The sequence below is a fragment of the Pantherophis guttatus genome, chromosome 8, assembly GCF_059756535.1.
Source record: "Pantherophis guttatus breed Tessera chromosome 8, ASM5975653v1, whole genome shotgun sequence".
NCBI classification, from domain to species: Eukaryota; Metazoa; Chordata; class Lepidosauria; order Squamata; family Colubridae; genus Pantherophis; species Pantherophis guttatus.
The window spans coordinates 44,512,632-44,525,545 of record NC_142070.1 but is presented as its reverse complement, the minus strand read 5'-3'; the positions used below and the strand labels follow the sequence as shown (position 1 = coordinate 44,525,545).

At 39.1% G+C, this 12,914-nt stretch overlaps 1 protein-coding gene across 1 annotated transcript; it reads left to right on the top strand.

The window, feature by feature from the left end:
- The first annotated feature begins 2,131 nt into the window (after positions 1-2,131).
- SLC25A4 (solute carrier family 25 member 4) lies at positions 2,132-12,416 on the top strand. The gene is made up of 4 exons (XM_034442831.3): positions 2,132-2,588; positions 4,605-5,091; positions 6,862-7,002; positions 8,503-12,416. Exons 1-4 carry the CDS (start codon positions 2,478-2,480, stop codon positions 8,658-8,660), a joined length of 897 nt encoding a protein of 298 aa, XP_034298722.1. The 5' UTR covers positions 2,132-2,477; the 3' UTR covers positions 8,661-12,416.
- Positions 12,417-12,914: the final 498 nt, after the last annotated feature.

The following is a 12,914-nucleotide window of genomic DNA, read 5'->3' as shown; positions in this document are numbered from 1 at the left end:
TCTGCTTGTTTGTGCCTGTTTCCTATTTGGCTGAATGTTCAGTACATAACTCACAACTTAAAGAACTTTCCATGTTATTAAAATATGGGGTTTTGTGTTAACACAAGAAACTGCATCAGTTAGACAAATGTATTTCTTCCTTTGTATATTTACTGATCAGAGTTTCCTTATTTTTCATATAATCAATAATAACTACCTCTAATAGTATGTTAATATGCAGAATATCAGCAGGCAAATAATGTTAACCTCCATGCTTTGAGAAGCTGCTCTTGTGGATTTCAGTGAATTGAACTGCAGTTAAAAATTTAAAATTAATATTAAATTTTAAAGTTATTTTATGGTTAGGATTAAGACAGAGAAAAACACAAATGCACACATTTATAGCAAATTTGTATGAAAAAGCCATCCAGTAAACAAGGCAAACTAGGGTGCAAGCTTGATTTCTATAGCCACAAATTCATGATGACACCTAGTAAGAATATTACACTACGCACAACTACCTCCTGTGCTGGCATTTTACATTTTGGGTTAGAAGTTTGTTTCCTAGTCATGCGCTATCAAGACTCCTGCTCCAGTTTTCTTCCCACCTAAGTGACATTTGTGTTCCAATCATGTGCCAATGCTGTCCTTAGAAGACCCTACCAGGAAAGAGTGAACTCCTCCCTCTCAACACTGGAAAAAAAATAGCTGGCAATTGAGAGAAAGCAGTTCAGCTGAATTTTAAAGCAGTAGCATTCTATTTTGCACATAATTTCATTGCTTCCCAGAATTTAATTCTACCAGCATCTTAAATATAGATGTTCATTTGAGAACACCTAGGCATGCCAATTAAAATATTGAGGCAAAACGTATTTGCACATGAAAGGGCTCCTTTCATAGTTTAATAGCATATCATTTCCCCAGGAAATGGGGTCAGTTTAGTCCAATATTGACACATAAAAGCCTTAATAGCAGAGCTAGGAAAATCATTGGTAGGCTTTTACAAACTAGTATAGATGATAAGCTAGTTTGATCTGGCATATTGACATATATAAATAACAAACACCTTATGCACTTGGAACTAAAAGTTTCCCCAAGATAAAGTAGCTTTATGTAAAAGAAAAAATGTTTCAAAAAGGAAGAATTAAACTTGGTAAACTACAGGTTTTTCTTTGCATCTGACTATCCTATATAAAATTCTCTGTAAATCAGAAAATTGTTCTGTGCCCAAACAAGTTATATCAGTAGTTTCTTAACATACTACTCTTAAAGAAGTGCTAAATGATGACATGGTAATTCTTGCTAGATAATTGTTTTTACATCATACCAAAGGCAGGTGCGGCCCAGCCTATTCTCAAGCTTATAACCTTGTGTACAAATGTTAGGTAAGTATTAAAAGTTGCCAATTCAACTAGTTCATTTACTGTTCATTTACATTTCCACACAGATAATTGTGTCTCCATCTATTTATATTTAGTGTTGCTATTATTATAGCCAATCAATAATCCAAATTTTCTGGATTGTTACCAATTTACAAAATAGAAAAAATAAATAAAATGTAATTAAATAGCGATAGCACTTAGACTTATATACCACTTTACAGTGCTTTACAGCCCTCTCTAAGCTTTGAAGTATAACAAAATCAGTATGAAGTGAGCTGAAAAATCATATATATATATATATATAAAATGGCCAGTATCATATATAACTATATACAGTAATTGTCCAGTAAGAGTCACTTTTGGGGGAAGGTTACCCTTAAGGCAGCTTATAAATATTTTAAATAAATAAAGCGATCTCTTCTTTCCCTAGCCACGTGTAAAAAGCATTGGTGGTATTTCTCCACTGGGCTCACCGATAAATCCACGTGGAGACCGATTCTATAACTAATTCTATAACCACCATGCGTGACAGCGTCTCTGAGACAGGAGAGGGAAGCGCTCATCTAAAGTTTGAAAGGGGGCATCGCCTTTCGAGGGTCCACTCCATGGGGATCGCCCCTTCCTCGCGCGCATCTCGTCCCACTTCGCCTGGCGCTCCCGGCGAGGACTCTCCAAAGGGTTAACGCCTCGTCCCGAAGGACCGCTCCCCCTCCCACTGTCCTACGTCTCCCTTGTGCTATTAATACAGCGAGCACATGCCGTGTCCTGACGCCTGAAGGGGACCAGATAACATGAATGTGTCCTTGCCGGCGACCCTCGCTCAGAGGTTGCCCCATCGGAAGAGAGCAATATGGCGCCTTCCCCACAGTGCCCTCCAAGGATGGGGGTCCTAGCCAATGTCCTGGCGGATCAGCCCCCCGCGGGTCCTCCTTTTATCGCGAGACCCGGAATAGCTATAAATAGTTGGGGAAAGTAAAGGGCTGTCTGTCCGAAGCTGTGTGACTCGACGGGGGTGTCCAGCTGGGTGGGAGGTACCTACCGACGACTCTGTAGGGACTTTTGGTTCCCTCTTTTCTTTGGAAGGGAAGGGGATTTGGCGTGTCGCTCCCCTTCAGTATGTCTGACCAGGCTCTCAGTTTTCTTAAGGACTTTTTGGCGGGGGGGATCGCTGCTGCCATTTCCAAGACGGCTGTAGCGCCTATTGAAAGAGTCAAGTTGCTGCTACAGGTGAGCAGAGTGGCTGAATTTGGAGGTGTGCTCATGCTCTCTATCCATAGAGTTTGGGAGGAAAACTGATCAGATCTGATTAATCTGGCACCTGCCATTGGAAAAGCTGTTTGGTTTGGCCGGTGTTTCCAAAAAAAGTAGATAGCAAGGACATTCCTCCCTGATGGAAAACATGCAGGAAATTACTTGGGGACTCTTCCTTATAAGTTTCTCACAAGTTTCTTCTAAGAAATCTTGGAAAGGTAGGGCAAGTCTGCTGTCCCTCAAAGCAGTGCTCTGCATTTCTAGCAAAAAAAAAAAAAAAGTCTTCTTGCATGGAGCCAAGTGTGAGGTTGTAAATAGGAGTGGAGTAGGAATTTTAGTGTCAGATGAAGTGACTAAATATGGAAACTGCAGTTGTGCAGTTCTGATGACAGAAGATCAGTGCAGCCTTGTTCTTGGCATAGTATATAGCAAGCTACCCAGGGCTTGAGGAATCTCCATCAGGCCTTGATTATTCTCTTGTATGGTGCACATGGTGTGCCATTCAGCCCAATCAAAAGTAATACTCAATGGGCAGTGCAAATGGAACTGTGCCCTGCTCATATATTTTCTAACCTAGTTCCATTTATTTATTTATTAGTCCAATTTATATGCCGCCCTTCTCCGTAGACTCAGGGTGGCTTACAATGCATTATAGCAATAGCCTGCATACTTTTTTGTATATACCTGCTTATTAGGGCTTTCGCACACCCCCCCAAGCGGTGATGTTCTAGACAAAGCTGGCTTATTGCCCCCACAATCCGGGTCCTCAATTTACCTACCTCGAAAGGATGGAAGGCTGAGTCAACCTTGAGCCTGGTGAGATTCGAACTTGCACTAATTGCAGGCAGCTGGCAGCTAAGTGCTAGCACTTAACAGCACTTTAGTCCGCTGCACCACCGAGGCTCCTATTTAAACTAATGTGTTGCATAAAAGTTTGGTGCAAGGCTCAATTGGTAACTTATGGAGAGTGACTAAAAGGACTGAATTCCCAAAAGAGATGCGTACCTGAAAGAAAGCCTCTGTGTATATGAATTGGGTCTCCGAGCTTGAAATAATATAATCTCTTTTCATTTAACACATACAATCTAGTAAAGCCATGCAAAGGGGTGCTTCATAAAGTGTATTGGTATGACCAAAGTGTACTTCTTTGAAATATTAAAACAGATGTGCTTTTTGAAAGGTTAACACTGCAGCTTTGAAGGCAATCCCCGATTGTCCATATTGCATATTCATACAAAGAGAAAGCTGTATTGGCAGTCTCTGGGAAAGTGAAGTAACTGTGAGGGTAAAGGTGAAGCTGCAGCAAATGTACCTGCAGCTAAGGACAACCTGAAAGAATCCATGCAAAGTTTCTAGAGGACACAGCTGCTTTAATACTTGAAAAATGATGCTTCCCTTCTGGTGCATGTTTTGCAAATGCTTCTTTTGAATAGTTTTATACAACTTCACTGTCTAATCACCTTTTAAGATATGTACGTATAGAGACCTAGTACACAGACTTCCCACGAGCAAATATGAACTGGCTAAAGGAACAAATATATTTCTTAGATTTATTTTTTTCAGATCTTATGTCCAAATAAAGTAAACATATGTTTTTAATAGAGTTAAATGTATTGATGCTATTGCTGTTAATTTTAAATTGATAACTGGTTTTGATATGGAACAAAATTCTATATTTTGCAGTGAAACATAAGCTATGTATTGTCCCAAAGGTGCTTTTTTCAAGAGGCAACTGGACTTTCTGAAGAAGCTTCTTGGATAAGAAGCGAAACGTCTTCAAAGAAAAACCAGAAAGTCCAGTTGCCTCTTGAAAAAAGCACCTTTGGGACAACCATGACCTGGATGATGAGAATCTCCATAGTTACGTGTTCAATTTGAGCGAGCAACCCAAGTAACAATTATCTATTATTTTACCCAAGCAACAATTATCCATTCCGTTTTTACTTCCTTTTGTCTTTCTTCCCTCCCTTTTTTGTTTCATTCATTCAACAGGTCCAGCATGCTAGCCAACAAATCACAGTTGAAAACCAGTATAAGGGAATCATGGACTGTGTGGTAAGGATTCCCAAGGAGCAAGGCATCATTTCCTTCTGGAGAGGCAACTTGGCCAATGTCATCCGGTACTTCCCCACCCAGGCTCTCAACTTTGCATTCAAGGACAAATACAAACAGATTTTCCTTGGGGGAGTGGACAGACACAAGCAGTTCTGGCGTTACTTTGCAGGCAACCTGGCCTCTGGAGGTGCAGCAGGAGCAACATCTCTCTGCTTTGTGTATCCTCTAGATTTTGCCAGGACTAGGCTAGCAGCTGATGTGGGCAAAGGGCTGAAGGAGAGGCAGTTCACTGGGCTAGGCAATTGCATTGCTAAGATCTACAAATCTGATGGCCTCAAGGGCCTCTACTTGGGATTCAATGTGTCAGTCCAGGGTATCATCATCTACCGAGCTGCTTATTTTGGCATCTACGATACAGCTAAAGGTAAGAAACAGACATCTAATGATGCTGAAAGAATGATCTGATCAGGCTTCCCCAAGCTCTAGATACTGTATATTCCCAGCCAACATAGCTGTTGAGGGCCCGGTGAAAGGAAGGCTAACCTAAACATAGCTTTGCTTGACAAATTGCATTTCAATTGGTGGGATTTATAAATGCTGCCTACAAATGGATCTCTTGGGTAAATCAGTTGATAATTGAGAAGGATATAGAATTCTTTTTTTCTAAGAAAAAAGGTATTTTAAACACAATTTCCTTTTTGATCTGTAATGTTCAATGATTTATAATCAGTATGATTTGTTCTACATGAAGTAATAAATTGGTTTTCTTTGGTTAATCAACTTTCGATGGTCAATCAACTTAGAGTTAAGTAACAGTCTCTTTAAAAAATAATAGTAATACAGTAATAATCTCTCAAAGTTAGACAATTTGGTGTTCTATATTTTCTTGTTCCATAATGTGCCAAATACCATCCTGGAGAATAACTATGTGCTTGCTAAAATCAACAAAGACTTAATGGCACATGTTGAAATCAAAATATGTCAAATACTCCAGCCTACCCTGGTACAGTTTTCATAGCCTTCAGTGAGCTGCATCTTAATCCTAACTGCATTTGTATAGAATGTAAACCAAGGTTTTACCTAGGATTTATGAAACAAGCCATGATGGTTTGGGTTAATGACATGCAAATTCACACATTTCACTAAGTTATGAAGAAACCACGGTGTAGCTTAGCAATATGTGTAAAAAGGCCATTTGTTTCCAAGTTTAAGAGATGTTTTAGAATGGCAATACAATAAAAATCTCTTTGGACTGAAGTTGATTTGTTGTGAGATACTCTTGACAGCACTTATAGAAGTGGGTTGCTCTTGCCATTTACAAGATTGTATTTTTGACTTGCATTTTAGTCTTCTACTCTGATATGGGTATTACCAAGTATTAACCAGACTTGACTCTACATACCATAGGTTCCCAGTCTCAGCAAGGTTAGCACAATGCTGCCATCTGTAGGAACAAAAAAGCAATGCAGTTAAGAAACTACTAATTCTTTAGATCTAGGACACTTCTTTAGACACTACTCAAATATAAAGAGCTGGCAATATACTACAGTTTTTCAAGATAATGATTACAATGCAATGGCTAGAATGTTGCATTTGAATAGTGGAAGACTAGATTTGAATTCCTGCTTAGTCATGACGTTCACTGAGGGCACAATGCTACAGTAACTAACTCTCAAAATATCCCATAGAATTTATCAAGGCTTTTTTTAATTTAAAAAATAAAAGTAAAAAAACAAATTGTATTTTTAAACTTGTTGCTGACACTTGGCAATTGGCATGTATTTATGACAGTTACAAGGTCCCGGAGTCATGTGTTCTTTTGCAAACTTCTGACAAGCAAAATCAATGAAGAAGCCAGATTCATTTAACAACCGTGTTACTAACAATAGTGAGTCACTTAACAACTGTTGCAAGAAAGGTCATAAAATGGGGCTAAATTCACTTAACAACTGTCTTGCCTAGCAACCGAAATTTTTGTAAGTTGAGGGCTCCCTGTATCAATAATATCTGATATGTAGATATCTTTTTTCTACCAAACAGCTCTGCAATTTTGCTGTTGCATCATGGTAGAGATAGTGTGTAGACAGAGTATCATAGATCTACTGGTGCATGGAATAGAAATTATAAGCGGTACTGATAATTTTTCTCTATTTCTTCCGGTTTTCATCTTTGGGCGATCTTCTCATGATAATAGGCATGCTGCCTGATCCGAAGAATGTGCACATCGTAGTCAGCTGGATGATTGCCCAGAGTGTAACTGCAGTAGCAGGTCTGACATCTTACCCTTTTGACACTGTCCGACGTAGAATGATGATGCAGTCTGGCAGAAAAGGAGGTAAGAAAATAACCGATTTCCTCATCTCTCAGCATTTTCACTTTTGAGACAGTAGAATGACTTGATATCATTTGGCACAAAGCACAATTATTCCTTTATCTAATCAGAAAGAATCTGTTCAACTTACAGGTAGTGGGTTTTGCTCACTGACCTCAGCTATAATCTTGACTTAGTAACTGTTCAAAGTTCCGATGGACTGCCCCAAATGTACATATGACTAGTTCTTATGGCTGCTCCCCCCCATGGTTATGTGGCCACATTTTGGGTGTTCAGCACCTGGCCCACATTTATAGCCATTTACAAGGTCCCATAATGACATGATCTATGATATTTTTGTTGAAAATCAGCATTTACTTTTGTTTTATGGCAAAAATGCCCCATAGCGAACAATAGGTTCGCTTAATGAGCACCACAAAAAGGTTGCAAAATCAGATTCGTCACACTATGACCCACTTTGTGACCACTATGACTTATGGCAGTGTCTATTATGATTGTATGTTGAGGACTACCTGTAATGGGAATAAGTTCTAATGCACTGATTACTCTTTCCCACCGGCTATGCTGTACATTTTCATTTTCAGAAAGACACCTGGGTTAAAATAAAGGCAACAGAGACAAGCTCTGTCTGAGTTCTTATAGGAGCCATGCTCAAATCAGGTCTATTTCTCCTATTTTACTCTTTCCTTTTGAGAAGAAAAGGAAGGGCAGAAAACAGCTAGTTTGTGAAAGAGACAAGGCTATTCCTGTTAGCTTATTCGGGTATCATCTGCTTCACTGTAGGGCAGGGCTGTCAAACTCCCAGCCTGCAGGCTGGATGCATCATGCGCTGGCCACGCCCATGCCCAGTTTAGTGAAGGGGGGGGAAGTCCTTATATGTCATGTGTCACCTCTGTAGCAATGTTTGATACCCCTGGTGTAGGGATATGTTAAATAAACCACTTTCATTACATGGAGAATGGTGGCTTGCTGGGAACTGCTGCAAGCAGGATGAGATGGCGGCAAGGCTTCCGTGTCCCATCTCCAGTGTCAACCACTCCAACAGGACTGCTGGGACTTGATTTAGCTTCCCAGCTACCTCTAGTTCACCATCTTCAGGAGCATTTAATGCTAAGAAAGCTTCAGTTTAATGGCTGCTTTTTTATTTGGAACAAATTTAAGAATGAACACAAACCTTATTGTGGAAATTCAATTTGCACAATTTTGAAAGAAAGTTATATTTATTTGCATTTGTTCTGTTAAACTATTACCTTCAGATCAACACATTTCTTAAACAGAGAGATGAAATTATCTCTTGAGCTTCAAGGTTGTGTTAAGAGAAAAAAAATGCAATTATATTTTACAAACCTTTGAAGTAAGGCTTTGAAGTTCTTACTTTGAAGTAAGAACTAGAGAGCAACTTTCCAATTATGCTTTATTTGTTGGAGTTAGAAAAATGATTCGTGTTATACAGGTCTATTTCTCTCTTTCCAGTGATTTACCTGAATATGTTTACTTCCACAGCTGACATCATGTACAAGGGTACAATCGACTGCTGGAAGAAGATTGCTAAAGATGAAGGAGGCAAGGCTTTCTTCAAGGGTGCCTGGTCCAATGTGCTAAGAGGCATGGGAGGTGCTTTTGTATTAGTCTTGTATGATGAGATCAAAAAATTTGTCTAAGCAAGTCAAACTACTTGACTCTTATGTTCTGTTTAGTTACGTATTTACACATGAGTTAAAGGCAACTAAATATTTCCTACGGAAACAGAGGCGGTTACTGAAGGTCAAATCCAGCTGAGAGGTCAAATTGGGGAACTATAAGATTGTTCAGTGATGGTTTATGACATAAGTCAAACTTTTTTGTATGGAAAGTCGAAGAGGGCTTTGTATATATACATTTATTTGACAAAATAGCAATAATATATTCCTATGAATAAAAATATCCTGAGGAGGTGTGTTAATAAAGTATTTAAACAACTAGAAAAGTGAGTTTAATAAACGGTAGAAATAAAACCCTTTTTGTGTGTGATAAATCCACTGCAGAAGTTCTTTCAAGGATTGTAGCTTTCAGATAGTGAAGAGTGTGGGCAGAAATGAGTGTGTGTGCACACGTGTGATGTTATGGTAAAAGAGAGGGGGTAGAGAACAGGGTTCTTTTTCTCACTCTAAGCTAGCAAGAAAATGTTCAACTAGGAGGGTGATTCTGAATCATATAAGACAAAACGGCTATAAACTCTGCAGCAAATAATAGCAAATCACTTCACAGGAAATGCTGTTCTTCATTTCTCCTAATTTTATCTTTAATCACTTTGTTTACATATTGGAAAAAATACTTCTCTCAAATGTATCTCCTTTTTGTCTTGTTAGGATTGCAATGCTCATGCACAATTCCAGAGATGTGGTAGCCTGGATGAGAAAACCCCATTTTGTTTTTTCCCCAGGCCTTAGTATCTCTAAATATTCAGTAGTGATTACAATAACAACCATACTTTTAAACTTGCTTGTGGGTGGGTGCTAAAAGAAAGGTTGCTATTGAATGTGTATAGGAAATCCTCAATTTACAGCAGTTTATTTAGTGACCATTCAAAGTTACAACGGCACTGAAAAAGGTGACTTACAACCATTTTTCACACAAGCATTGTATCTCCATGGCCATGTGATCAAAATTGAAATGCTTGGCAAGTGACTGATATTTATTATGGTTGGAGTGTCCCAAGGTCATGTGATCACCTTTTGCGGCCCTCTGACAAGCAAAGTCAATGGGAAAGCCAGATTCATTTAACAATCGCATTACTACCTTAACAACTGCAGTGATTCACTTATCTGTGGCAAGAAAGGTCATAAAACGAAGTAAAATTCACTTAACTGTCACACTTAGCAACAGAAATGTTAGGCTCAATTGTATTTGTAAGTTGAGGACTATTGTATAATCAGATACAGCTCACCTGCAGTTTTCTTATTCGGTTTTCTTATTTCTTATTTCGGTTTAGTATTGTATGATCTTCGACATATGGTAACAGCATCCATTTTATTTTGTTTGTAATTGTTGGAAAAAGCAAAAGCAGCTTGAGCTGCTAGAACATTCAGTGACAGTACTTTGAAATCTATGCCTTAACAGATTTTGCCTCAGAGTAACATACAGCATTCGTTCAAAACAGAGGATGAATTGTTCCTGTGGGATTGAAATTTGGCAGTGGTGCCTTACACTTCCCAGAAACCCAGAGGTTGCATGGCACAAGATAATATGGGAGGAGTGTATCCCCTCTCCCTTCATCCAATCAGCTGGCAACAAGGCCTGGCAGGTGACCAGTGATTGGCTGCTTTGAACTGGAGGCCGAAATTTGAAATCTTTTAATGGCAGTGAGTGGTGAGGGGAAGATAAGGGGGTAACTTAGATGCCTGCAGACAAGACAGAACTGGCTAAGGAAGGTCAATTAACCCTTTTCCTTCCTGAAGGGGGCTTGGCAGTGATGGCTAACCTTTTTGCCATCGCGTGCCAAAAGCGGGGGGGGGGGGTTGTGCACGAGCGTGCCCATACCCATAATTGAATGCCCCCCTGCCCCCATGACACCTCCACACTCCCCCCACTTTTGGCACATGACGGCAAAAAGGTTACCGGTGGGCCGGGTAGACCCGTTTTTCGCCCTCCCCAGGCTCCAAAGGCTTTCTTGGAGCCTGGAGAGGGCAAAAACACCCTTCCCCCCCACCCCGGAGGCCCTCCGAAGGCCGGAAACTGTCCGCTTCCTGACTTCTGGTGGGCCCAAAAATCAGCTGGCCGGTGTGCGCGTGCACACTGCAGCTGAGCTAGGGCAACGCTCGTGTGCCCAGATATGGCTCCGCGTGCCACCTGTGGCACGCATGCCATAGGTTCGCCATCACAGGGGCTTGGAGACATGCAGGGTTGGGGAGCGAGGGTAGTTTTCCTTGCATTCTGTGGCCCCCTTTGTTCCCCCTAGCAAAGAAGCAGGCAATTCGGCAGCTGACCTGAGGAAGAGAAGTCTGCTTCATCACTGAGGGTCATGAGGGGAGAGGTAATACCACCAGCCTATATTATATGTGAAAAGGCTGACCCAATGAATCATGGTTGTCTATTACTGTCAGTCTTTGTGATGGAATGTGCATCTAGAGAAGCAATGGTGGAGTTTTGGCAATGCAGAGCTTTCCCAGAAAGAGGTCGGGATTAAGAGATTGAGCAATCCTGAGCTAGATTGGGAAGGAGTGGGAGATGTTTAGGGTAGCCACATCTAAATTTCTCAGGATATATCTAGTAGGTTAGAAGGCGATAGCTTGAGTTTGGCAAGATTCTGTCCATTAGGTGTAAGTAAATAAAGGACTGAACCTGATTGGACTTCATTGTGTCATTTCTGGCCTTGGGCCTGGCAGCCCAGCCAGGTAAACCAGATAAAAAACACGACTACATGAGTGAACTCCACTTTATTGTTAAGGCTACATTAACAAAATCTTGCATGTCTAAAGGTACAAGTTTATTTTCTGATATTTCTTGCTCCTCCCCATCACAGTCATCTTCAACCTTATGGATTATGACTAAATCTAATGAGTTTCTTGAAATACAGGTATTTTTTTGAATCATAATTGAATGTATTCTAAGAATAGATTTCATGACAGCGAGAGTGTGTGAGAGAACTGATAAAATCAATGTGCAAAAAAGTATTAATCTCCTAATTAACGTATTTGAAAACTTTCATCTTCCTCTAGAAATGTATATTGTTTACATTGAGTTTTGCAGTATCCTTCATAGTTGGGAGCTGCATAGATGTTAAATCTGATTGCATTTTTCAGTTAAAAAACACAAAACAATTGTTCATGCATTTAGTACTTCCCTATTATGTCATATCAGAAATCACAATAGAGTGATAATTTTTAGAAGTAATTCAGTCCTATTAAAATCTTTTAAAAGCTGTATATAATTCTGGAGTTTTGTACCTTTGCATTACTGAGTAGTTCACTGATAAAACACATGTGAGCACATAAAATGTATTACATCCATTTTCTGATGTCTTCTGATGACTAGAATATTTACTAGATATAAATCCTTATGTTCTGAAGAGATTGTTTTTCCATAAGTACTTAAAATATAAAACTGGATGGTACTCCAGATAAAATCCTAAAATGAACTCTAGTACTTTATTTATGGGTGCAAATACCACAGCAACTTTTGGAAAAAAAAAATCATCCCAGTATGCAGAAATCGCGTTTGAAATCGTTAGGAAAGATACTGAAATGACAAGCATACTGTGGGCTTCTAGGTATTGTTGCATTTTCCCTTTATACTGTTCCTATTTATAAAGAAAATCAGGTGTAACTCCATAGTTTTTCTTTAGTATTACTTCAATACTTGCATTTAATTGTGATTGCAGTGTCTTGGTGTCCCTTCATGTAACGCTTATGTTCATTAAAATGCAAATGTTTTGTTCATGTATGTAATTTATATACAAACATAAGTTTACTGTTACAATGTACAGATAATTATGGACAGATAATTGAGATAGACTAGAACTTTTTACAACCTAGAAATACTAAGATAAATACACATGGAATTCAAACAGGATATTAACTACAAATTATTTCTTAAATCAATGAATGATGGGGAATCCAAATAATATTCTGGAGCAGACAGCTATTACAAATACAATTAAAAGAAGAATGTGATTTTTAAAATCTATTCACAATATTTGACTCAAATTACAGAAAAGAACAGCACGCTGAAGTAATTCAATTAAATAGTTTACTTAATTTTTAAAGGACAGATGTACAATTTTCATACCTTCATAACTAATCACACTTTGTAGTTTTCGACAAAAAAAATATGCTCATGGAAAGATTCCAAAGTGCCAAGTTTTAAGAAGTGCACCCACAAGATTTCTGTTCATTTTTACTTCAAGAAACAAAATTTTAGAGAATAATTTAATAAAT